Source organism: Castor canadensis, chromosome 2 (genome assembly GCF_047511655.1).
Source record: "Castor canadensis chromosome 2, mCasCan1.hap1v2, whole genome shotgun sequence".
NCBI lineage: Eukaryota > Metazoa > Chordata > Mammalia > Rodentia > Castoridae > Castor > Castor canadensis.
Genome location: NC_133387.1, coordinates 77,023,726 through 77,050,178, shown reverse-complemented (window position 1 = coordinate 77,050,178; position 26,453 = coordinate 77,023,726). Strand labels below are relative to the sequence as shown.

The 26,453-nt window shown below is 38.1% G+C and overlaps 2 protein-coding genes across 4 annotated transcripts in view; one reads left to right on the top strand and one right to left on the bottom strand.

Moving 5' to 3' along the window:
- Positions 1-14,670, bottom strand: part of Bzw2 (basic leucine zipper and W2 domains 2) — a 50,677-nt gene extending 36,007 nt beyond the window's left edge. The window contains exon 1 of one of the 2 annotated variants that reach the window (XM_074065083.1): positions 14,521-14,670. The gene's annotated coding sequence lies outside the window, so the exon portion shown is untranslated. Of the gene's footprint in view, positions 1-153; positions 245-14,520 lie in introns of those variants that run through there. The other variant, XM_074065081.1, reaches the window with a different exon arrangement.
- A 353-nt stretch (positions 14,671-15,023) lies between these two features.
- The window catches only part of Ankmy2 (ankyrin repeat and MYND domain containing 2), a 34,410-nt gene continuing 22,980 nt past the window's right edge, over positions 15,024-26,453 (top strand). The window contains exons 1-2 of one of the 2 annotated variants that reach the window (XM_020183001.2): positions 15,024-15,306; positions 21,499-21,563. In XM_020183001.2, the coding sequence (XP_020038590.1) occupies positions 15,240-15,306; positions 21,499-21,563 (132 nt within the window). In that variant the 5' untranslated portion in view covers positions 15,024-15,239. Of the gene's footprint in view, positions 15,307-16,451; positions 16,681-21,498; positions 21,564-26,453 lie in introns of those variants that run through there. The other variant, XM_074065079.1, reaches the window with a different exon arrangement.

The window sequence follows — 26,453 nt, the reverse complement described above, 5'->3', positions numbered from 1 at the left end:
AGCAAAAGTTAGCCTAGTTATGGGGGCTTACTTTCTATGCCCTCAAGATACTCTATGAGGAGAATAACATAATAATATATAAACATAAATATCTACCAAAGAGTTGACATAAACACCACCAAAATTTAAAGCACACAAAAACAGAAAACTCACCTACACAGTGAAAGACTAAATGAAGATATTAGATTCACCAAGAGTGCCTATCGTTTAGCTGTTACTATTTGGGGCAGAGGCATGGCTTCTCTCTAAATTTAGCTTTCCATGCTACACTGCAATCTGCTCCAGCGAGGGTCAGCCTTTATAAGGTCCTCACTGAGTTTAAGAGAAGCCAGGACACTTTGAATAAAAAACTGAGCTAGCTGAAACCTAAGAAGATAACAAAGGAGCAAAGGAACAGTAACAAAGAATACTCTATTAGGCCAAAGTACATTGGATTGTACTTTAAATTAAAAAAAAAAATCAGAGTTTACAGAATCCTCAAAAGGTAAGTTCACCTGGGGTATAATCTATGCATTATGATTTGGCATCCATTCTAAAACAAAATGAAACAACAACAACAAAAAACTTATAAAACAGACAAACAGTGACAACATAATCGGCTGTTCCTCCAAAGTGGAATGGCTCTGGTTTTAAACAGTATCAAAATTTTGATGTAGCCAGCCAGGCATGGTGGTGTATACCTGTAATCCCAGCACTCTAAAGGTAGAGGCAGGAGGATCATGAGTTCCATGCCAGCCTGGGCTATACAGCAAGATCTTGTCTCAAAATTACTATGTAAATATAAAATAGTAAACAAAATAGTTCTACAACCAGGCCCTGGCCCCAGGTATGATAGTGGGCCAACCATCCAGCCGGGACTTATGGCACTGATCCTGCTAGTGCCCAGCCCACCCTAAGTGGATTGACAGCTTGGATGTTGACTTTCCAGTCATGTTTTTTAAATTCTCTCCATTAAACTGAGAAGTCAAGGAGCTGACGTAGCAGAGAAAGCCTTAATTTTCCAGTTATTACTACAAGGGAGTGGCCATCTAGTAATACAAAGGTTTGATCTTTTATTCTAACTCTGACTGCTCTTTTGGTTTAGCTCATATTTGAACTATGATAACCTGGCTTATGTGGCATGTTTACACTACCATTATTTACACTACCAATTATTTTGCTACGCACAAAATAATTATGCTATTCAAACAACTTCAACCCTATGAATGTATATGCTCTAGAGGGGGATCACAAGATTTCTCTGTAACAGGATAAAAAGAAAATATTTTAGGCTCTGTGGGATACATGGTTTCTATTCCAAATACTCAATTCTGCTGTTACAGTCTGAAAGCAGTTATAGACTATATGCAAATAAATGGTCATGGCCGTGTTCAACTAAAGCTTTACTAACAGAACAGGGAGTGGACCTGATTGGGTCCCCAAATCAGTTTGTGAACCTCTATTCTAGAACAATGTAGCCAACAGAACTGTCTGTGATGATGGAACTGTTCAATACACTAATACGGCAGCTAGTAAACACATTTGGCATTGAGTTCACGAATTGTGTTAGAATGACTTTAATTTTATTTCATTTTGTTAATTAAAATTAAAATTTAAATAGTCAAGGTGACTAATGGCTGCAGTGCAGTTCTAACATGATCTTTATGGCCCCAAACATTTAAATGTGACAAAAAGATAAAAATACATCCCCAAATGGGAATTTTTAATTAATATTTTTAAATAAAGTAGCTCTGAGGATCCTTTTGCCCAAATTTCAAAGCACGTGGCTCTAGTAAGCAAGAAAAGAAACAGTACCAGACTTCAAAGAAACCTCTGTGTTCAGTCAATACTGCTTACAAGGACTTTATGGTCTAAAAAGCATAGGGCTGCAACATCACCTCCAAAGTAGAAAGTGTCTCAAAAGACAGAATAAAACCAACACAAAAGCTCTGTAAAACTAAGCCATTCTCATAAAGTACTTTGTGTCTGGTAGCAAGCTTCAGGAATAATCTTTTATTCCAGATCCTAAATGAGTGAGGTAATTTACCATACAAAGAACTAAAAATTACCCATAATTATATATGATTCTCCTTTCCATTAAAGCTAAAACTGCAAGAATAAGCATCATAAAATCCTTTACAGCACATGTCAGATCCAGGAAACTTCTGCACTGATAACATTTTAGCAAAGTTCTCTAAGAAACAAAAATAATTAAATTGGCTCTAAACATCTAAATTCTTAACACTAAAGCAATCAACTAAATGTATGCCTATAATAATACTATATAATTTGTTGCCCAGAGTAACATTAGCTTGTTTAATGTACTTATCATGATCTTGTAAGTACAAACATTTTCATACTTGAAAGTCACCCAACCTCTGTAAAACTTAAATAAATATTCTAACAAATTCTTTAAGTTGTAGTATCAGAAAAGATTAAAATTTCATATAACAGAGTCTAGTTACAAAAGTGTTTTAAAATAAAACCCAACATTCTTTCTTCAATACAAAATACTGCTGTTACATATTCATGTCCGCTTTCATTCCAATTCGTATTAACATAAAAGAACAAAAATGTCTCTCAGAAAGTATGAAATTTAATAATTTCTTCTCAAAAATTTATGAACATATTTTTCAGCTGAGAAAATTAATGGTGGATTTTTAAGTTGTGCTAAGTAACTACTTTATAAGGAAGGGATTATCTAAGCCAGAGAGAATTGCGTTGTAAAAAATAAGAACCAAGAATTAATTATATTAAGGTAAATCTCCCTTCCATAAGACAACATAAAAGTCCCATAATAATGTTTTCATTTCTGTGTTTCCAAAACTATCTCCTACCTTAAATGTATTACTATACATATATCCTGATTAATGACTTTTTGTTTCATTTTAAATAAAACTCTCCAAAAAATCCATCAGTATCTATGTATAATCTCTTTATAGAAACAAATCAAGACAAATGTGTGTCATTTATTTTATATCAATGAAGGTATTTTCAAAAACTTTCAAGAAGTGTAAACTAACTCCTAAATTCCTTTCACTCACCAATAACTCATGCTCTCTACTTCATGTAATTGCTAAGAGGCTCCCTATGGTGCCCATGTCACTTGAGTCCTTACACCTTCCCCATATGAAATCACTACCACATTCCTCTTTCCACCCCCAAACTGATTGAACCATAAATCTTCAGATGTTCTCATCTTGCTGACATTGCTCTTCTGTTTCTCAATACTTGGAAAGACCCAAACCTACATTGTTGCATAATTTGCCTTTTAGATAACATATTCCTCAAGTATAGTTTCTCAGGGTATTTTATCTATGTGATAACATAATTGTGGTAACAATTCCATTTTTATAACATTTGAAAGTTGTAAATATTGAAAAGTGAGACGATGTCACAAAATAAGGAAATTCCTACTGATTAAATGTCTAGCTGTAATTCAAACATAATTAATGCATCAAGTATCTTGGGGTGCCTAGCATGTGTAAGACATTCTGATGGAACAGTAGTTTTACCTAGGGATAGCTGGTTATGTTGCCTGCTAGAGGGTATATGGCAATGTGTGGAGGCATTTTGGCCTCCATTTTTGGGCTTCTAGGCATGTGAGAGGCACGCTGCTAAACATCCTAAAGCCTACAGTGCACAGGGAAGTCCTCCACACAGGATTATGTAGTCCAAAATTTCAGTGGTGCTAAGGTTGAAAAACCCTACACTTAAGAGGCAAGAGAGGTGAGCAAAACCAGAGTCAGTTTCTGCTCTAAAGAGCTGGAACTGTCACACACAGGACTAACCACAGCAGAGCAGTAACTCAGCTGACACTTCACTGAATGACTTGTTTATATATGCCAAATACTGAAGTCAAATTATAGAAAAAAATGAATCTAAATGCAAAAGTACAATCAAGACTGTACAAAATAAATGTTTCCATCAGACTCTGATATTAAGATTTATTTCTACATTGATTGCTTTATATCATATGATATCCAGGGGAAGGGTGGAGGACAGAAAAAATGAGATATAGGGAGACAAGCAGAAAAAGAGGAAGCTGAGCACCCGCATATACACTTTTCTTCCTTTATAATGTTGCAATAATGAATAGGAACAAAAAGACAATAGAAAAGAGGAATTTTAAAATGTAATACATTAGTGAAAAAATGAAATTGTCTAATTTCTGTGAGTTGGAGAAAACGATATGTGAAGTAAAGTAAAATGCAAAATTCTGTATACTAGCTCTCAGTGAATAGTGGACTCAAGGGTACACTTAATTCCTCTTATCTATACTTCTCTAGATTTTCTATAATATATAGATCACTTTTTCAATTCTGAAATTGTAAGTGAAAAACTTTAATCTTTTATGAAGTTTAAACTAATTCCAAAGGAATGGCAGGATATTTACATAGCCTTGAAATCTTCACATGACTTACAAAAGGAAAAATAGTAACTACACATTGAAGAAACAAATAGCACCTTAATGAAGGGACAATGGATAGTCACTTATCTTCAGAGGATTTACACTAAGACAGGATATTGCTCATGTGGTAGTCTAGACTAAAATGCATGATGTAAATATAATGAAGAAACAAGGTAGGGAGAGGGAAAAGAAAGAATCATGAGGGATGAAGAGGATGAAAGTAATCTGCATATACACATGTGAAGACAGCATAATGAAACTCATCAAATACTGAGAGGGGGGAATGGAAATATCACGGAGGGGGTGAACTTGTTCAAGGTACACCATACACATGTATGAAATTATCACAATGAAATCCCCTTGCATTATTAATGTACGATCATTCAAAAATAAAACTAAAAATTGAAAAAAAGAAGAAACAAATGGGTATCTAGGAACATTATCCAAAACAACTGGCTTGTATTCTTCAAAATGGCAATGTTGATAAAAAACAAACATGAAAGAACTATTTCATATTAAAGAAAAACCAAAAAGACATAATTAACCAGTATGGAATCTACATTAAATCCACTGAATTTTATTAATGCACCATGCTTCTTAAGAAAAGTATCTTATTCCCAGGAACTACACAAGGAAGTAAGAGATAAAAGCATGAAGCATATACAACTCACTCTCATATCATTCAGAAATAAAAATGACTATATATACATGGAGCCCTGGGATAAAGGCAAACACAGGAAGCCACAGGTATTTTAGGGAATGAAGTGTGGAAGGAGGAATGATTTAGGGATCTGACAAAGCCTATGAAGCTGAACTCCCTGAGGATTTTGTATCTTCTCTGATTGCTTAGAAATAAAGTTCACCACAGAGAGAGAGACAACATAACCTGCCAAACCCCTCAGAATTTGCTCAGCAGTAAAGTAGGAAACAGCTCAACTGTGTTGAGGACACAGCCCAGGAAGAAACAAATTAGCTCTTGCTCTGAAGATGTTTACGATAAATACTTTGGTTAATCTCTTTTCTGGTATTTGTCCTTATATAAGAAGAAAATATTAAATGCCCTTATTGTATGTGAGAATAGAAGATTCTTCATCCTGATGCAAATCTAGACTACCCAAATTCTTGACATAAGTGAGCTATGAATTGCTTAACCACACTCTGCAGTACCTGTAACATTCTTGCCATAGAAATATTTTTGCACAGTTCAGTCCTGATTGAGGAAAGATATAAAACTATAAAAGATGAAACTGATTATTAAAGATTGCCTTTATGAAAAGAATCAAGTCATCAGTGGAGAAAAAAGTGTGTGTGTGTGTCTGTGTGTGTAAATAAGACATGAAACTTTAAAGAATGTCTAGCCTCTGCTAATTGAAAATAAATACCTAAAGGAAAAGTCATGATTCCTGGATGAGAAAGATTACATTTTAATACCGCTCACTGTTTTTCTTCATATTATGAAAATATTTTTGGTCAGCCATGGTAGTACAAGTCTGTAATCCCCGCTACTTGGGAGGATCACTGTTCAAGGCTAGTGGGTGTGATCTAATCTCAACAATCCAGGCATGGTGGTTCACCACTGCAATCTCATCTATGAGGAGGTGTAAGTAGAAGGATTGAGTCCAAGGCCTTCCTGGGCAAAAACACAACCTGTCTGGAAAATAACCAAGGCTCATAAAAAGGGCTGGAAGTGTGGCTTAACTGGTAAAGCACTTGCCTAACAAGCCTGAAGCCCCGAGTTTAAAAAATTTATCAAAGCCATATACATCTCAGTATAAAATGTTATAATTTGATTAAAAAACACATAACCCAGAATTTACTCATTAAAGTAACATTTCTCCTTAAAAGAAACACTGTAAAACTCCTTTTAATTAATAGAATTAATTAATTTCTGAATTGTCCCTTTTTAAGGTCTACAAGACATTCTTTTGATTATCCTCAATGATGAAAAATGTCAATTGTTTGATGGAGGGTTTAATTTGAGGAAATCTTCAGAGATAACTCAGAGACCAATCTGTTGAAAAAAGTGTGCCATTTGAAGCTAAGAGGTAGGTCTAATTCAGCATTCAACTATAACACATCTCCTTACACATGTCCTTTTTATGCATTTATAATGCAATATTGAAAAGAAATGAGTAGATATGAAGCTGAGCAATAATAGTACTTTAGTCCAAGTGCAGGGTGACAATGAAGCAACAAACCTGATTTCCATTTGTGGCCTTCAAAGGCAATTCATACTCTTCAAAAACTTTTTCAAAAATGTGTACTGATTGACTGAAGATTCATCAAAGTAAATATATGGCCTCACAAGGTGATGATTTGGAAGGACGGTATCTAAGAGCTGGGTATATTCCACCCATTATGCAGGTTATTATTACTGTATGGTCATGATTTCATTAAAAATAATGCATACCACTCAATTATTTGATAGCAGAGTAAAATAAAACCACCTGTTGTAAAGAAAATAATTCCTTTAAAAATGACTGAGAAATCATTCTTTGAGAAGTGCATACATACAGAAAAAAAATAAAATCCATTCTATGGTCTTTTCTAAAGTTACTGTAAAATGCTAATCTTGGTTTACACAATAAGTCAGAAGATAAGTAATTATAAGAGTGGTGAGTGTAATTCTTCTCTTCAGAGTTTTAATCCAGGAGGAAAGGAAAATAGAATCTTTTGGAAAAAATAATGTCCTAGACTGGCAACCAGTGGGAGAATTAAAAAAAACATGGTGATGAAACTCAGGAAGTTCAACAATGGTGGTGGGCAAGAGTCCAAAGATTTGCTCACTTATGAGTTCTCTCAACCAAGAAACTCCTGCCCCATCCTCCCAGAAGGGGCATGAGCTCATGCATCTAACAGGTGAGACTATTTGAAGACCCCCCCACACACATTAAGCACATGCACATATGCCTATCAACAATGAGAAGGTGAACTGCATAGAAATGCCAAATCCTTGCTACTTAATTAGGCACACACATCAATGATATGGTACTGTATTCTCTGAAATGATTTTATATAAGTAGATTATACAAAATCAAATTTAAAAAGAAAAAAAAGACTAGTTTAGTGCTAAAAACTCTCAAAATCACACTTTTTAACATGATTCAAATACATAAAGAATTATTCATTCACTTATTTGTTTGTCAAAGCTACCAGGTACTAGCTTGATAGGATACCAGCCAAATCCAGATCAGGCAAGTTTTATGATGCTCACTTTAAAGCAGAGGAGCTTTGCCTCAAGCCACTAACAACAGCAAAAACAAAATGTCCGCAAGAAGGCACAAAATCACACTGGTGATCTTCAGCATGTCAGAATATAGATCTCATGCACTGGAGCTGCAGTTGTGTTCATTAATGCTTTAGCAATTGTATGCTTTTTACATTTTAACTTAGAATTGACATCCATGAGGAATGTAACACTTTGAAAGCCATGGATCTATACCCAGGCTCTCAGTTAACCCTCAGATAAAGTTCAGGGATGTCAAAAGCACTTGGCTGAGGTCATATACTTCATTTTACTACCCATCCTGAGCTCACATAGATGCTAGAGTCGGTGCACTTTCCAAAGAGCCAAGTTGTTGCAATGTCTCAGAAAGTTATTTATATGATTCCTGAAGGCAGCTTTTTCATTATTTGCCTCATAGATTTTATAGTTTAGAATTACATAGAGTAGAACATAAATATTAATTTAAAGTCTAGTTCAGCACTTGGATAAATTGAATTAGCATATGTTACCTCCAAAATGCCAAGTAGTTCTCCATAAAGTTCTATTAAGGAAAATAACCACTTATCTTTATACAGGGGATTTAACTAAAATACTGTCTCTTAGGGACATGTAAGTATTAGTAAATTTATGGCACCATGATTGCTGTAACACTATAGGATATCATTTTCAAATTGTTTCCTGCAGGGGCTCAACTTGAACAAAAACACAATCTTCATACTGCCAAGCACCAATGCTACATCCTTTTCCTCTAGCCAGCAGTTTCCTCTGCCCCATCAACTTGGGGTTCTCTTTCCTGTTTACAATAGCCCCATTCTATTACCTCATAGACTAAGAAAAACATTCATGCCTTTTATTTATTTAGAAATGACAATACATCTAGGAAGCTGTTCAGATTAGTTTAAAAGCATTAAAATTCTTCATATAATTATATAAAAAGAAAGCATGACAGTAGACTTATAAAACTGTTCATCCCATGATAGCTCATGATACTTTCTCTACAGTGTTAAGTGCTCCCTTATACCTCAGGGCTTTTGTTGAGATTTATTTGGATGTTCTCAAAAATAACTGTACATCTAGCAATTATTATTATTTGCAGCACTTGGGATTTGAACTCAGGGTCTCACAGTTTCTAGGCAGGTGCTCTTACCACTTAAGTCACTCTGCATGCCCTTCTTTGTGATGAGTTTTCTTGAGATAGGGTCTTGGTGGAACTCTTTGCCCAGGGATGGCTTTGAACCATGATCCTCCTGACCTCTGCCTCCTGAGTAGCTAGGATTACAGGCATGAGTCACCAGCACCCAGGTAACAATTTTTTTTTTAAAAGTCCTCATTTAACATAAAACTAAGTTGAAATATAAAAAATTAAGCTACATTTTTCCATCTTATACAAATTTATCATTGTATTCCTACTAAAACATTAATATTTCCATAATTAAGAGAAGTAATAATAGTCAAAGGATTACACTATCCTTGATATTACTGTGGACCATTATTTTTTATTTATATCATCATGATATTTTTTCTTTGTTCTTGACAAAAATAGACAAAAATCAAAGAAAACACCTAATGCTAAAAATCATTAAAGAACATAATGAGAATACTGTCTTCTTGGCATTTAACAAAGAACAGTTCATTCAATGAGCTGCCTTAGCTTTTATTTTCATAGCAGACAGTTTACAAATATGGTTATAGCATGTTTAACTCAACACATGTCAAATTTAGAACAAGCCAATCATTCCATGTGGTACCTAACTGCCCAAAAGATAGTTGCTGGGAAGATCTGTTACCTCAATATTTGAACATCAGAGAGCACTAAGACTGGAAAGCATCTTGTGTCTAACCTACTGATATTGGTATTATTATATTTATTTAATGTTCTCTAAAAACCCTTTACACAAAGTCTGGTGAGACATGTTCAAATAATATTTAATCCATCCAAAATATAAAAGAATTTTTTTGGCGGGGGTTGGTGCTGGACATCAAATTTAGGGCTTCTCAAATGCTAGGCAAGTGCTCTACCATTAAGCCACAACTATAGCCTGCAAAAGAAATTTAAACATCAAGAAACACAAGCTATAATCTAAGCTACAGGAATCAGAAAGCAGGTATCTAGATAAGCATTCAGTTGAGCAAACCCTGAGTAAGAATCTACCTGGCACACCCTGTCCCAACTCTGGTCCTGATTTTCCTCAATTAATACTCTTTACCTAACAATGCTGACACTCACAACAGTTCTATACTTCTTTTTGAGAATGCCTTTTGAGTAGTCTTCTGAGGCAGGGAGGAAAATCAGTACCTAAACGGCATTCGCATCTTGATTTTCTCAGCACCCTTTCTTCAGTCTTATCTGCAAATTACTGTCAGTTTCCAAAAAAGTTGGAGATTAACTGCCAGAAAGATATTCATAAGCCCGTGAAACAAGCAGTGAGTAATGCCACCTACCTTCTAGTTGTGCTGAGAAGTTAAAATGTGATGTGATGTGTTTATGAAAATGCACTGTTCACAAGATGGTACTTCTCAAACTTTGGTTGAAACTGTTTTACAGTTTAAATGAATAATTGCATAAGCTAACCTCCAAGTACAAAGAAAGAACATTTGTATGCATATTTTTCTTACGTTGTATAAAACAGGAAAAAAAAATAACTTGTAGGGGCTGTAATGCTTCCTAATTTTGATTTTATAGGGCTGGAAATGTAGCTCAGTGGTAAAGCATCTGCCTAGCATGTGCACTGCCTGGGTTTGATTCCCAGCATCACCAAACAAACAACAAAAAACAAACAACAAAACCCTTCATTATGTGAAATTCCAAATATATGGAAAATTTCAAACATATCCAAAAGTAGACAGAACAGTAAAATGAAGCTACCATTCAGTTTTAGTCACTAATAAATAACACAATTTTGTCTGTTTTATATTCTCACTCAGTCCCACCCCTAATGTCACAGAATTATATTACAGCAAATCTCAGATGTCATATCATTCTTAAGTAGTTCAGAACTACTTCAGTTTGAAACTATATCTCTGAAGGATCAGGGATATTTTGAAACTATAACCATCTTCAAACATCAAAGAAAATAAGATTCCTTAATATCATCAAGCATCCTGTCAGTCAAGGAATATATCTAGTATAAGTCAAAGTCAAATGTCAAGGAACACAGTTCTCTGAAATATATAATACTCAAAACTCAAAAAATGAACTTTAAAACCCTGCAATAAAAAAGTAGACAGTGCTCTCCTGAAGTAGATAGATACAGAAATCCAGGAATAGCATGCCTAATTTCTAACATGTGGCATATGAACATTTTTGTTCTTCGTTGATAGCACTCATTAGAATGTCAAGAAACTTGAAACTCAAAACATTTAAAGACCTTCTGCCCCTGGATGTGGTTAGGCTTGCCTCTGCCACATCACCTCACATTGCCAGAAAGGATTAGTCAACTTGGGAAACAAATCCACCTAAAATAACTTAGAGATCAAATGAATTCAACTCAGCATGTACTGAACAAACACTAGGTGCAAGATACTGGGTTATACCTTGAGCAACAGAAATAAATTAAGCCTAGTTAATTTATAGTCTCAAATGAGAAAAGACTCAAATGGAAAAAAGCAAAATTAAAAGCACACCATAATCAAATGTGATGAGGAAGGTCCTTGTTTTATGTATTTTCACGGGATCCAGATCCTGAAGTAATGATGATAACTAAGTGGAGGGTGCAACAGGTGGCTGGGGTCCATAAGGAAGGAATGAATTTGAGGGTGCCAACAACTATGCTTCATGCCAGTATCACCCTGTGCAAACATTTTGCTTACCTTGCGGAGACACATGAATGAATATGTTTACTAGTGTCTGTACTCCTCTCACTGAACAGGGTGGGAGAAGTGAGCATGAAAGCTGAAGGAAAACATTCTAGTTAAGTAGAATGTTGAAAGATGAGTACATTCATCAGAGCTGGGAAGGAGAGACTGGGTGAAAAGGAAAGGAAGGTCATTCCAGGAAGAGAAATCAGGAACAAAGGGGTGGAAATTACTGGCAGGTTAGGGAACCAGGAGTGTGGTGACCTTAGGGCACAATGTGTGGGAGGGGACGGCTGACTGGAAATGCCTGCTGGGACCACAAGTTGGAGTCTTATTCTGTGGCCAGGGGAGACTTAACACTGGGATGCTTAGTTTTTAGAGTTCCTTGAAATAGGCTGATAGGGATAGTGAGCTACTTAGGAATCCTTGGCAATAGGCCAGGAGAGATCTAAAGAAGTAGGAGTAGAAAAAAGTGACAGGACACATACAAGAATATTTCAGACATCCCAGAAATGATTTTTTTTTTTTTTTTGGTGGGACTGGGGTTTGAACTCAGGGCTTCATGCTTGCAAAGTAGCACTTGAGTTACACCTTCCAGAAACGATTACTTTTTAAAAGGTGAAGAAAGAGATAGAAGAATGCATGGTACAAATTCTATTATACAACAGTGTATTAGTATGTTCCCATTTCTGTAAAAAAATAGAAATAATACACATATGCTGCAAATATATAAAGATCCCATTGGCAGTGGATAATAGAGAAGAGACTGGGGAAAAAGGGAGACTTTTGTGCTTTTGGCATGCTGAGGCACAGGGCTGTATTATATATTAGGTAGTCAAATGAATGTATAATTTCTCCCTTATTGCCAGGCACAGGGAGAATAGTGAAAAGGTTTTAGAGACAGATTAAAAAAATCTATTTTGTAACTCCAGCTTTGACACCTCCTAACTATGTGACTGCACAAATTAACTTCCCTTGCTTTTTGTTTTCTTATTTTAACGAATGAGGATAATATTGGCTAATTCCTGGGTTATTATAACAATGATTAAAATAATCCTGTGCAAAGCATCTGGTAGAAAATCTGGAATAGACTAAATACTCAATATGATGAGCTGTTTTGTTATCAATAGACTTCTTTGATGTGAATACATTTTAATAAGCTTAATAGTTAATCTTATTCCCACACTAAATGTTTACATTGCACAGAACTATTAATGTAACCCCTGTGAAGAACACTAGTAGGAATTTTTTCTAGAAATTTAAACTGAACATATGGTTTGCCTGCATTTCTAGGTGGATGTTAGTTTGTCTTCGTCCTTAAGAGTCACTGACTCTAAATCGATGGAAGTCATGCATTCACAAAGAACTAAATACCAACCAGGTGTCAATAAACCACCAAGAAAATAAATAATAAGCTGCTATTCTTGAGGAACTGACAACAACAGTGAGACAAACAGGTGTGACCTTCAAGTAACCATGGCCCAGATTTAGCATGAGAGATGGAAATAATGGCAGTGAAGTACCCAATTCTGCCTATGCATCTGCTGGTGAGATGTTAAATTCTCTTGCGGGTGAACTTGATGTCGAGGTTACTTTGCAAGCCCTTTCTTAAATTTGTGGGTTCCTTTTGGATGAGGTGTTATAAATCAATTGTTAACTGTGGCAGTAACAGCATTCTAAGTGTTACAAAATACTGGTCACTCTCAAAAGCCCTACTACTTGTTTGAACAGCCTCATCATTATTAAGGCATCGCCAAACAAAAGTTTCTTTGTTATACACTGAGATGAATAATTTCAAACCATTTTCATGTGAGATGTTCTGGCTCAGAACTGCAACCCCCCTTCCAAAGCTGAAGCTGGGGTGGGGGATGGGGAGCTGGAGTTTAGGAGAGATTTTTGTTCAAGGCAAAAAAATAACAATGAACACACTCCCTGAATTTCAGAAGTGTTAGTAAATGTTTTGTGCAAAATGAAGGTGGAGGGCTGGAGGAAAATGCATTTCACTTTGTATATGGCACTGTGGTGAAGAAAGAGTGGTTCTGCGGATGTTTAACAAAAACCAGTTACACAATTATTCAGATCTGTTTGACACAGATGGGTCTTGAGAGAAACATTAGTCTGTAGAGAAATGTACAGACATTAGTCTGCAGAGAAATGACAGTAAAACTATAAACAATAATTTCTGAAGACGCTTTCACTGATGCTGTAAATACGCTATGGATATGCACCTTGGAGGAATGACTGACTACATGTTTTGGCAAGCAGGTCTAGTATCTGAGCTACAGGAGGGTACACACTTCTATTTTACCCCCTATCTACCTATGGCCGAAGCTCGAGATTACGAATCACAGTTGAATGAAGACTGGATTAAGAGGGTAATCTAAGGCTATATATAGAGACAGCAATGCAATTTAATCTCCATCCTTTCCACCTTCCCCTCCCGATTTCCATAAATCCCTCAAGATCTGAGTTACAAAGAGACTGGGAACTCTAGGAAAGCGAAGAGGCCCTTCCTTCCCCTCTCCCCCAGGCTGTCTTCCATAAACGAAGTATTAGTTCAAGTGTAAATTGCTTCCAAACATCCTTAACAGGCACCACAGGGCGATCAGGTCCGGTTCTCATCTACGGCTTGCAGAGGAGATGACAAGTAGTGGGGAGGATGAGGCTTGCCAAAAGAAAAGTACCTTCTCCGAGTCTCGGTTCATCACGCGTTCACCTCGCTGGCGATGGGGTGCTCTCCTGCTCACCTTCACTCAAAGCCTCACCGCGGGCCTCCCGGGGCCCGCATCTGGCGGTGCCACGCACCCGACCATGTGCACCCGCCACTTCCCACCGCGTGGCCAGCCCCCGCCCGCTCTCGGTCCTAGGGTCTCCCGGGGTGGCTAAACGTGGCGAGGCGGGGGTCTTCACTGTGGGGCACTGATAGATGGAATATATGGGGGTGATGGGTGTGCAGCGGGGCTTCTCCACCGAGAGGCAGGCAGCCGCCCCAGGAGGCACATGCTTCCTCCCCGCCAGCTCTGGCCGGGGTAGAAGCACCCCGGCGGGGCGACGGTCACGGCTAACCCAACACCCGGACTCCCCCTGCCCTATCTGGGTTGCTTCTTACCTGTCCGAGGAGGTAGCGACGACGCGCGAGGCTGGAGGCTGCGGCGGTTCCTGCAGCGGCAGTGGCAGCGGCGGCAGTGGCGGCGGCAGACAATGGAGGAGTGAAGGACAGACACATTGACATAGACACACGGAGCCCGGCGTAGCTCCGCCTTCTGCTCCGCCCCCTCCTCCCACCCCGCCTCCCTTCCGGACTGCGCCATTCCCAGGGTTATAGGGAACGTATATCGCGAGCCGGAGACCTCTGCACGTCCCAAGGAAGCAATTGTCGGACAGTGAAGTACATGCTAATAGTTGTGACTATTATGTGTCCCAAAATATCTGAATCGGATAGGATGGGGTGGAATCGGAAACATGTAAGAGGATTTAATTCTCCCCTCCACTTTTCTCCATTTGGTTTTTCCGTTCTAGGCTGCTCCAATTGTAGTCTCATGCTGCCGCCTTTTGCAGCTCCTCCTCCCGGCCCGACCAATGACGTGCGGGGGGCGGAGTCTACAGCTGGGCCGGCAGAGACCGCCCGCCCGGCTCGCCGGAGCTCGCCCCCAGCCCGCCAGCCCGCCGGAGCTAGCAGAGAAGTGGAGCGCTTCCGTGGTTTGCTACACTATATCCTGGACTCAAATTGCTACATTGTAGCTGGCTTTTAAAACACAGACACATCTTTTCTCTCTCTCTTTTTTTAACACTTCCAAAAAAAGAATAACCTTCAAGCTGGCGGGAGGAATGGTTCACATAAAGAAAGGCGAGCTGACCCAGGAGGAAAAGGAGCTGCTGGAAGTTATCGGGAAAGGTATGGGTGTTGGGCTGCGATCCGGGCGCTGCCAACCTGGCCCGGGGGCGTGACGGAGCCTGGTGGAGAGCCCCTGGCCCTGGTGACCTTTGGCTGCTGTCCTGCAAGATTGGCAGCCTCGGACCAGGAATAGGCGTTTTCCTTTGGTGTGGGACCGGTTGCGGGGGCGGAGAGATCGGAGGGAGAAGCAATGCTGGAACCAGAGCGGAGGTTTACTGAGGCTTGTCATTTAAATCAGCTTTTCGGAAATGTACGGATTTCGGATTAAAATGAACGTCCAAGGGGCGTGTGCCCGGCGTGTGGGTTCTTCAAAACTCAGGTGACTTGACCACAGTCAGTTTTAGGTACAGTGGCCTGGTTGTTTCAGGTTCTTAGGCGGGTGTCCAAAAGGCCCTTTCGACTTCCGGAGGCCGCTAGATCAGGATGCCTAGCGGGTCCCGCCCCTGCTTGGGGTGGAGGAAGCTCTTAGGGAGAGGGGTTCTTTATAAGGGCACAGAACTAGGTCTGCAATTTGCCGCGTTGGGGTTTCGCAAACAGGTCCTCCCTGGCTTGCTTCCAGTAGCCCTGGCCAGGGAAGCAACCTGCACACAGGCGAGGAAATTGGCCAGACATCCACAATCACCCCTTGGTCCATGCTGCTCCTTCGTGCTTTCCCTACCCCTCTGCCAAAGCATGTCCCACTTCCGCCACGCGGGATTGTAGGAAGGGAGTCACCCAGACCCGCGAGCCAGAAGCCATGTTTACCTCTCAGTCCCAGAGTGGACGTCCCAAAGGAGTTCCCTGCCTAATCCCGTTACCTGGTAGGTAACATAAGCGTGACCTCATGCTTCTCCTGCACTCACTGTGCGGGGATGAGGATGCGTGGGCTTGCGGGCATGATTATGAGTTTGTTTTAAATTCAAAATAAGTGTTACGTCCGCCTTCGAGTGGCAGACATTCGAAGCATAAGGTTCCCCCGTTGTCCAGTCTTCTTTATATGTAAGAAGCCAAGTTCAAATCTACAACCCCAGCGACCAAGGCAAATTTATTCTTAATAACAAGGAAAATCGAAATGTAAAAGGAGAAAACAGTTCAGGGTTGAAATCAACAGGTGGTAATGAACTGAACCCATTCCATCTGATTTCAGTAATAAGTCAATCTCAGCTAGATTTATGAAGATAAATCTAAAGCTTTGGGTTGGGTTTTTATTATTTCTGCTGTACAGTTCTCAATGACCTATGTGGCATTTGGTGACTCTGGGATTCAATTTAGAGAACATACAAGTCCCTGCTTTGTGCCAGGTACGGTGCTGGGCAAAGAGAGAAGAAATCAACTCATATTCTCCAGGGATGAGAATTCTGATTTTAAGCAGGCTGGAGCTGTCACATGTCTTCAGTGAGTACTATAAAATAGGTCTCTGAAAAGGGAGATGGAAGTTCTTGAGTATGTTCTGAATGTCCACCAGTTTTTGCTCTGCTTATATAAAACAGAATGTGCATTTTACTCTCGTTAGCTCTGTGATATTTCTGAGCCCATGTCATGAATCAGGTTGTGCAAGTGCATAGATGCTGTGCCCAGGTCAATGAGAAAAGGACTGAGGTGGATCAGTTTGTGATCCCTCAACTAAACGTCTGTGGGTCATCATTGCTCTGTCAAGAAAAGGAACAGAAGCTATAAGAAGATAACTAGCTAGCATTGACTGAATGTTTTTATGAGCCAGATGTAATTCTAAGCACTTTGTATTTCTACATTAAATCTTGATGAGCTATAAATTATTTTTAAGCTATAGTATTATGAGAGACAGTATGGGAGGGTGGTTAACCATGAGGTCCCTACCTCACAACTTTGTGTGCAGATGAAATGAGTTAGTATAAGTAAACATTTAAGCGCTGTTTGTGTTATGGGATGGCTCCCTTCTTACAACCCAGTGCTGGTGAAGTGGAACACATGTTAGCAGAGCAGAAGAAAAAGCACGACAGAACTCCATTACAAGATTGCAGCAGTGTACAATGGGCTGGAGAATGGATGTGGACATCTCACCAATTTCCTAGTTTCTCTTCAGGTTCCTGCTGGGGGTTCTGGAAATTAGCCAGGGAGGCCCTGGATGCAGTTGGTAGCTATGATAATTATGATAATCTCTCATTTATAGACAAAGAAAATGAAGTGGGAGGACTTTTGAAACCTCACCCAAATCTACTATTTTGAAATGCATGTTATAACTAGAAGTCTCTAGTTTTAAGATATATTTATAGTTTTCTACTTATGAATAAATGGAATTTATATATTTTGTTCTTTTAAAATTAAAGCACTTTAAATATTTTTGTATGATTTTATTTCTATATAAACAGTATTGCAAACAAGTCAAATGATTTTTTAAATCTTTAATTTGGATATATATTCCTTAAAACATCCATTTTGGGGGGTTTTATTAGATACTTATTCAAATCCATATATGCCTTAAGGGCTGGGACTTAGCTCAGTGTGGTACAGCACTTGCTTAACGTGGTAGGCCCAGGGTACAGTTCCCACACTGCACAAAACAAAATAAGCAGGGAGTGGTGGCATATACCTGTAATCCCAGCTATTCCCAAGGTAATGACAGGAGGATCACTGGTCAGGTCAGCCTGGGCAAAAGTTACTGAGACACTATCTCCAAAACAAACTGGCTATGGTGATCCAATCCTGTGGTCCCAGCTAGCTACTCAGAAGGTGAAGGTAACTCTGTTTCAAGCCAGCCCAGGCAAAGTTAACTGGTGACCCTACTGGAAAAACAAAAGCAAAAGCAAAAGGGATGATGGCATGGCTCAAGTGGTAGGGTGCTTGTTAAACACAAGGCCCTTGAATTCAATCCCCAGTACTACAACAAACACAAAACAAAACAAAACCCAAACAGCAAAACCAAGCCAAATCCACACATGTCTGAATCTCTTGGTTTTTAAATGGATTGTTGGAAACAGAATGTCAAAAGTTTGTTTCTCTCATTTTGTTTGTTTTTGCAACATCTGCTATCTTCTGTAGTGACCTATGGTCTTACTCTAGATATTAGTCATGTAGCCATGAATTATATTGTGCTGCTCTGAATGAAAATAAGAGGGGCTTCTGACGTACCCTAAGGCTTACAATGTGGCCACATTAGGGCAAGCCCTCTGTCCTCCTCAGAGCCCCATGGGATGAATACTACCATCTTAGTTTCACAGATGAGGAAGCTGAGTGTTTTGTAGGTCTGGCTGAATTTCATAGTAATCCTTAAAGGGCTGTAGTGTGGTAGAAGAGAGAGGAAAACAGTAAGATTTCACTCTTTACATCTCCTCTTTTCTGCCAAAATACTGGTTTATTCAGATAAATTGATCAATCCCATCCTAAGGAGACAGGTTGTGCTATATTTTCTTCTTTAGTTTGAGCAACTTGGAAAAATTCTCAGAAGGGAAACAAAACATTAATATTACTTTCATTAGTTTAATTCTGTTAATTTTTGTCTCCAGTGAGGGTAAATGTTGGCTTATTTCACATCCCTTCTTAGAGTGTTGGATCCCCGCCCCCACCACCTTAAGAGTTTGTTAAATTAGATCTAATACATTTCTTTCCCAAAGTGAAGCAATTTATCCTTTAAACTTAGTTGCAAAATATTGCTTGAGAGTGTATTATGGGCAGCAAGGAATGAAAAGAAGTAAAAATCCTACACGAGCCATATGTTTCACATTTCTATGCTATCTGGTCCTTCCATACTTTCCTCCTAATGTCATTAAATTAAGAACACTAAATTAAAGACCACCACAAATTTTTTCTCTGAATATTTTGTTCATCTATTTTCCAAAATCTGTTTTATTCAATAGCAGGCGAAACTGTTTCTACTGTTTTTCTTATCCAGGTCCCAGCATTTCAAAAGGCTAACCTGAACCTGTTAAGTGGTATGTGTGCATGTGTGTGCGTGTGCATGTGTGAGATATGTGTATTTACTCTCTGTCCCAGTTCCTGATGCAGTGCTCCTAAAACCCTTATAATCTCCTAATCAGTAGGGGTGCTGGGTGCATCTTTGGTTCTAATGTTTGGTCTTTGGCCTGGGTCGTAGCAACAGAGTTTCAGAGCAACAGAATGTCTTTTCTTCTAACTTGTGGACTCTTGATGGACTTCTGGACCTCTTCATTGCTGGTCATTAGAAAGACAGAGCCATGATTAGAGACTTGTAACTTTCAACTTAGCCCCCCTCCCATCCTCCACAAAGAGGAGAGGAGCTGGATATCGAGTTAATAATCCATGATGCCTGTGAGTTTAAGTCTCCATGATAAGTACCCCTTGACTACTAGGTTCCGTGAGTTTCCACATTGCTGGAGGATGCAACGTGCAAAGAGGCCTTTGTGCCTCATCCTTTAATCCTTTCCTATGTGTCTCTTCCATTGGCCCATTCATCTTATCCTTTATAATTAATATGTAAATGTGAGTAAAGTGTTCCCCCAAGGAGGACACCCCATTAGTGTCTGCTGTAGAACTGCTTGGTGTGTGGGGAAAACCCTCTAAACATCTGGTGTCAAACATATAAGAGTTTAGTAGGAGACAGCAGTTTTCTTGGGTTTCTCCAGCATTACAGCATGCCTCATCTTTTCTTTTTAAATTGTTCCCCGACAGGACAGATTAATTTAGATTGCTGGCCACTGGGCAAACATTTTATAGAATTAGTAGCCTGTACTCTAATGAGATCCACATGTTTATGATTGTAATCCCTATCCTCTCATAACATGTAGCAGGCTTTGACATGTTTACAATCCCTATGGTATTCTCTCTTTACTGCATTAATACCTCTTGGCCAGAAAGAAAATAACCTCAGCTGGTTCTCAGTGGAGAATGTGATTCCACCGAGGCATCTTCCTCAATGGGGCATGGAGGTTTTGTTCTGTTTAATTCTTCTCTAAAGCTGTTTGAGAAAGTCTCTGCTGAAAAGCCTCAGGTAGGGATAAGGTTTAATGACGAATGTGCTTACACACTCAAAAAGTTTCAGCAACTGCCTTTCCATGGAGTTCGGGGTCTGAAAAAATGCACTACTTGCAAAAGTAGCAGCTGTCATATATCAGGGATGTGTAGGTCCTTCTCTTGACATTTACCCAGCAGAGCTGTGTCTCTGTATCTCCAAGAGACGTTTCTGTCTCTCCGATTTGGGGTGAGAAGCACTCAGGTGACTTGTCTAAACAGCAGATTGTTCAGGAACAAGCCTATTGGTCTTCTTCCTACATTCCATCTTTTACTCTGAATGACTAACAGAATCCAGCACATTCGCAACCATAATTGTTAAAGAGAAGAAATAACCAGGTTGGGAAAATGCCCCTGTTCTCTTACCTTCTTTTAGAGGAGAGTCTTATCTCATCCTTTGTCCCAGAGAGCAACATTCAATTTCTTTGTTCTCTTCCCAGTCAAACCACACATTATTTGGCAGAATATGCGCCTGCCTTGGATTGATGATGAGGGCAGCAATGTTCTGCCTTGCAACCACTTGCCTGTGCCATATGCCCCACAGAAGACTGGAAAAGCCTGATATCTGTGGCCCAAGTACAGCTCATTCCCACATTTACAGAGGACTGACCTTCAAGTTTAAATTTGATCACTTTCAGTGTGTTGTGTGGATACTGACCATGGAGCACTTTTATATAGTTGCCAGACTTTATGGACATGTTTCACTGAAGCGTTTCCAAGCCACGGATTGAATTATAAATATGCCATCAATTCAAACACCAAGTGCTGACAAATTATACAAATACTGACTGCATTTTGAATTCCAACTATTTCCTTGACTAGAATTTAAGCTTTAGATGGTGATTTGGACTAGATACTCTTTTAAGATTTGTTTCAGTATTAAGTGTTAGGCTTTGTGGTTATTGTATTTCTGCCAAATGTAGCCAATTTAATATAATTGAAGGTCAGTGAGAGTAGAAACAAAATGGAACTATTTTAGTCTATTCCTCTAGACAGTTCTTTGTGAAATAAATAAATAGTATGTGATTGGTACTTTATTTCTTAGCAACCTAACCTGACTAGTCTTACTGTTACAGATAAATCCCCTTGGACTGGGATGTAGCTTAGAGGTAGACTGCTTGCCTTGCACATGCAAGGCCCTGGGTTCTAGCCCCAGCACTGTGAAAAAAAAAAATTATTGCCTTGATGTTAGATTTTCTTTCTATTGTAGTGATAATCTTACTTTTACTTTTCTTTCTTTTTTTTTTAAAGGTACTGTCCAAGAAGCTGGTACACTATTATCCAGTAAGAATGTTCGTGTGAATTGCTTAGATGAGGTAAATTTTTTTAAAAAATTAAATATTTTACTTACTATGAGAATGGATGATATATAAAATTTGTTCACAAAAGCTGATATCTAGCATTTGTCATACTAGTTGTTTGCTATACAAGTAAACAGGCCACAAAAGACAAGTATCTAAAAACATGTTTATTATTATTATTAATCAAATAATTATAACCTAAGTCAAAATTATATCATTTCTTGTCAAGGATTGAAAGCAGAATCTCTCCATCAACCTTTCAAGAGCCAGGATTATAAGTGTGTGCCACAATTAAAGTTGGAACATGTTTTGATTTTAACATACTTTATGTTATTTAACTGTAAATAATTCCTAGGTTAATGAAAAAGTTGAAATTGTCTTTTGTTTAGAACTGAAAATACAACACTTATTAAAAGCTACTATTTGTCAAAAGTCGTGTTAGGTAGCCAAAGCAATATTCAGAAGAAATTTTGTTATATTTATCATTGTGCTTTCAATCTTTGTGTTGTTATAAGCTTTCAACTCATGAAATTATTTAAAGAACACTAAGATGAACCCCAAAATAATTGAGTTAGGAAAAATAAAGTAGAATAAAAAATTTAAAAAGCCGTCAAGCATAAGCAATAAAATAATAATTTGAAATCTCCAAAATTAAAAGCTTTTGTGTTTTAAAACACACCAACAAAGTGAAAAGACAAGAAAAATTTTATAAACCATATCTGATGAGAGACTTGTAACAAAAACATACTAAGAACTTCTACAACTCAGTTATAAATAGACATAATATAGACCCAGTTTAAAAATGGCCAAATAATCTGAGTAGATATTGCTCTAAAGAATGTAAATAAATGATTATTATATGCATGAAAGAATCTCTAACAACATTAGCCACCAAAGAAATCCAAATCAAAGCCATGATGAGACACTGCTTAACACACACTTAGAATACCTATAATCAGAGAGGAAATAAGAACAGGTATTGATGAGGAGGTGAAGAAATAATAGCCTCCTAATTTCAAAACCCAGTGCCACCAAAAATAAATAAATAAATAGATAAATAAAATTAAAATTTAAAAAGTTTCAAGCCTCAGTAAATTTATCAAATTTTAAGGACAAATGATTTTTACACAAATCATTATTTACATAGACACAGTAAGAGAAGCCTAGTGAAATGCTTCTCTAAAGCATAAAGAAGACCCTAAAATACTGTGGACTCAATTCACTCTGTAAGTCCAAACATACTAAATGAAATATTAGCAAGTTGATCCAGCAAGGTACTCAAGGAACTGTAAAAGACTATAACCAAATGAGGTTTTTTCAAGAATGTTAGTTGGGTTCGGTTTTAGAAAGTGTCTCAGTGCAACTTACTGTATTACAGAAGAAAAAGAGAAACAAATGTGATCATCTCAATAGAAGATATAAGGTATTTAATAGAACTGAATAATGTTTGATGGTTAAAAAAGAAAATTCTTTTTTCTAAATTTTTTTTATTGTGCTGGTTGGGGACTGGCATTTACAAAAGTTCTTAACAATCTATCAAATATATCATACTTGAATTTACCCCCTCCACCATTCTCCTTTATCCCCCCTCCTCCCATATTAGGATGGAATGACTCTCGTGTAACTTGATAAAAGGTTTGCAGAAACCTTCTACAAACACTGACATCAGACTTAGTATTAAAACATGAGAAGCACCAGGATCAAGAATAAGAATTTTAGATGTTTCTGGAGATGCTTTGAGTGAGGTACACATAACCTTGGCTATATTCCTTAAGCACAATTTTGATGGTCTACAAGCACAATTCAAATGCTCCCCTAACCCTCAGAGTTGTGTGCTTGTCTTCCCTTAACCTGGACCATTCACTAGTTATTTGCATCTCTCGTTGTTTTGGTGGTACTGGTGTTAAATTTAAGGCCTTGCTAGGCAAGCAATCTACTAGTTTAGCTCTGCCTCCAGCCCCTTTTGGTTTTTAGTTATTGTTTTGCATAGAGTCTTGAGTTTTTGCCCAGGGCTCACCTCGGACTGCAATCCTCCAGCCTATGCCCCTTGCATAGCTGAAATTACAGATGTGAGTCACCACACTTGGCTAGTTATTTGTATCTCTTGCTTCATAATTTCCTTCAGGGCTTTCTTCAAATGCTACTTTCTTAGAGGAACATTCCGCAAATGTCTTTTAACAAACAAAATTTTCTCTCTGGCACTACTTCTTCACTTTTACATTATTTTCCTCTATAGCACTGTATCACTATCTGCCTTGTCATCCCTACAGTGTTTGTCCCTTTGTGTTATCTTTTAAGTAACTTAAAAGAGGAGAGATTTACTTGGGGGTCACAGTTTCAGACCCTGGTTGCTTGATGCTGTTGCTTTGGGCCCGTGGCAAGGCACATCTCTGTGGGGAGCTGTGGTTGAGTAAAGTCGCTCACCTCATGGTGGCTAGGAAGCAAAGACAGAGAGAGAGGACTGGGCCAGGGTCCCAATATCCCCTTGCAGAGCAATGCCCTGGTTTTCTTCCACTAGGCCCATCTTTGAAAGTCACATTACTTCCTGATAGTGCCATAGGCTTGTGACTGAGTCCTTAGCATAACATCCAAACCATAACACCTACTGAAATTAAGTGCTAGGGACTTAGGATGGAGGGACATGAAATTTGTTTATTGCTTCCCAAAGTGTGTAGATATGTCTGACATATATTAGCTACTCTGTAAGTACTTGCTGAATGAATAAATGATGTATTTAATGATATAGAATTGCATCATATTAGCCTAATACTGATGAATTCTTTGATTTAAGAATTATGGAGCTGGGCATGGTAGTGCAGTGTTGGTAATCCCAACACTGGAAAGGTTAGGCACGAGTATCATGGCTTTAAGTTTAGTCTGGGCTGCATAGTGAGACCCTGTGTCAAAAAAAATTAAAGAACTATGGGAAATAACTGTTAATTAATTTTAAGGTTATTGTATTTAAAGAACTGTAGACACTCATTTTCCATACAATTTATTTAAACAGACTTCCTCCAAGTTTGTTTTGGGAAATGACCAGGAAGTAAAAATTTTTACTCTTTACATTTCTTTGGCTCTAAGATGTCACAGATTTAAAAACTTATCTAGATTTCAGACAAACATCTCTGAAATTGAGAGGGTAGAAACCAATTGTAGTTTATAAGATTCTGGTGCTTGAAAATGGAAATGTAACTTCAGAGATGTTAAATATGTAAATGGGTGCTTATTAGAATTGATGACTTATGAATAACACTATGGCATTTTATGATACTCTCACTACTTCCTTAAGTAGTGAACAGAGATGGGCATTCAATATTTAAGTTTTTCCTTCCTAAAAGTTCAGTATTTTGAATTTTCATTCACTATTTTATTTCTTCCTATGTTATTCCATATTTATAATTGAAAGATAACATAGCATTTTAAGTTTAATTAATCAAATTTATTTTAAACATGGGAATATTTTCTTCTATTAGATCAGCAGTTTTGTTTTGACGTCCTCATTTCCTTTCCTATTTACACTGAGATGCTATAAAATAGTAGAAAGACTAAAAAATTTATAGCATGGTGACTTTGTATCTTTATGAGATATCAAAATATATTAATAGTACTTCTTTTTTTCTTGTCTCTTTGAAATGTTTCCATAAAAGGTAGTACTAGAACCAAGATAGTAATCATTACACTCAAAATGTATAGTTTCACTTTTAAGTCTTCTAAATTTGTATAACACAAAATTGAACTGAAATTTTAAAAAAAGTAAGTGCGATATTCAGTTCTTCGAAAAGCTACTCTAAACTTGTTATTGACCACAAGTTTGATTTTGATACCCAGGGACATCCAACACAGCACTGAAATTAATATGGTAAAAGCATACTCTGATTATGGATATGACCAAACAGCAGATTCAGATTGCACAGCAAATGATGTGATTGTGACTATCCTTGTTAGAAAAAAGATGCTAGCTAAGGTGATAGCTGGTAAATGAGAAAGAACAAGAGAGAAAAGAGAAAAGGAAGAGAGAAAATTTTAAAACAGAAGAAAGGGAGTAGTGGGAAACAAAGGGAGGCAGACAGGTAAGTGGGCAGAAGTATTAGCAAAGAGTTAAAACACAAAAAACGAGCACAATCTGCAATGTAAGATAAAATTGCACACCTCCCTTGCTCTTGTGCAGATTATCAAATAATGCAAGTTTTTGCTTTATATTTAATAGGACAGTTGTGTAGTTTCAGGATTATTCATTCCAAAGCCAGATAACCTATAGTTACAGGATGGAATTGCTGGATGGTTGACTGCCCACCTGTTCTGATGAACTCTCCATCTGAGTCCTTAATTTTTTTTTCTTAGTGCTGGGAGTCAAACCCAGGACCTCCCACATGTTAAGCACATGCTCTATCACTGAGCTACACTCCCAGCTCCATGTCCTAGAAGAGGTAGTTGATTGCTTCTTGGGGTGGCTCTTCTGATTGTACTGCATCCTTCCCATCCCCAGGTTATACACCACCTTCTTATGTATGGGTTACATCACCTATTAGGGCTGTCATCCTATGCTTTCATTTTGCTTCATTCACATGCTGTTGACCATTTAGTCCATGTCCTCTCCCTACAGCACTCCATTGGCCACCTGTGTACAATGAGATTTTGATTACCCCAACCCACCCAACCACCCACCCATGGAATGGGATATACAAATATCCCATTCCCATGGAAACACCCAACTAAGGGAGTTGTAAAATTACAATTGTCTTAGTTTTCCATTCTTATTCCCAAGAAACATGGATTACTTCTACAAGTTGCCTCTTGTACAACCACCTGAAAGTTCTCAGCCTGTCTATAATTCTCATATCAGCAACCCTTTAAGAATAATATTGCATTGTGTTAATAAGATGATGGCTTACATTAATAATAATA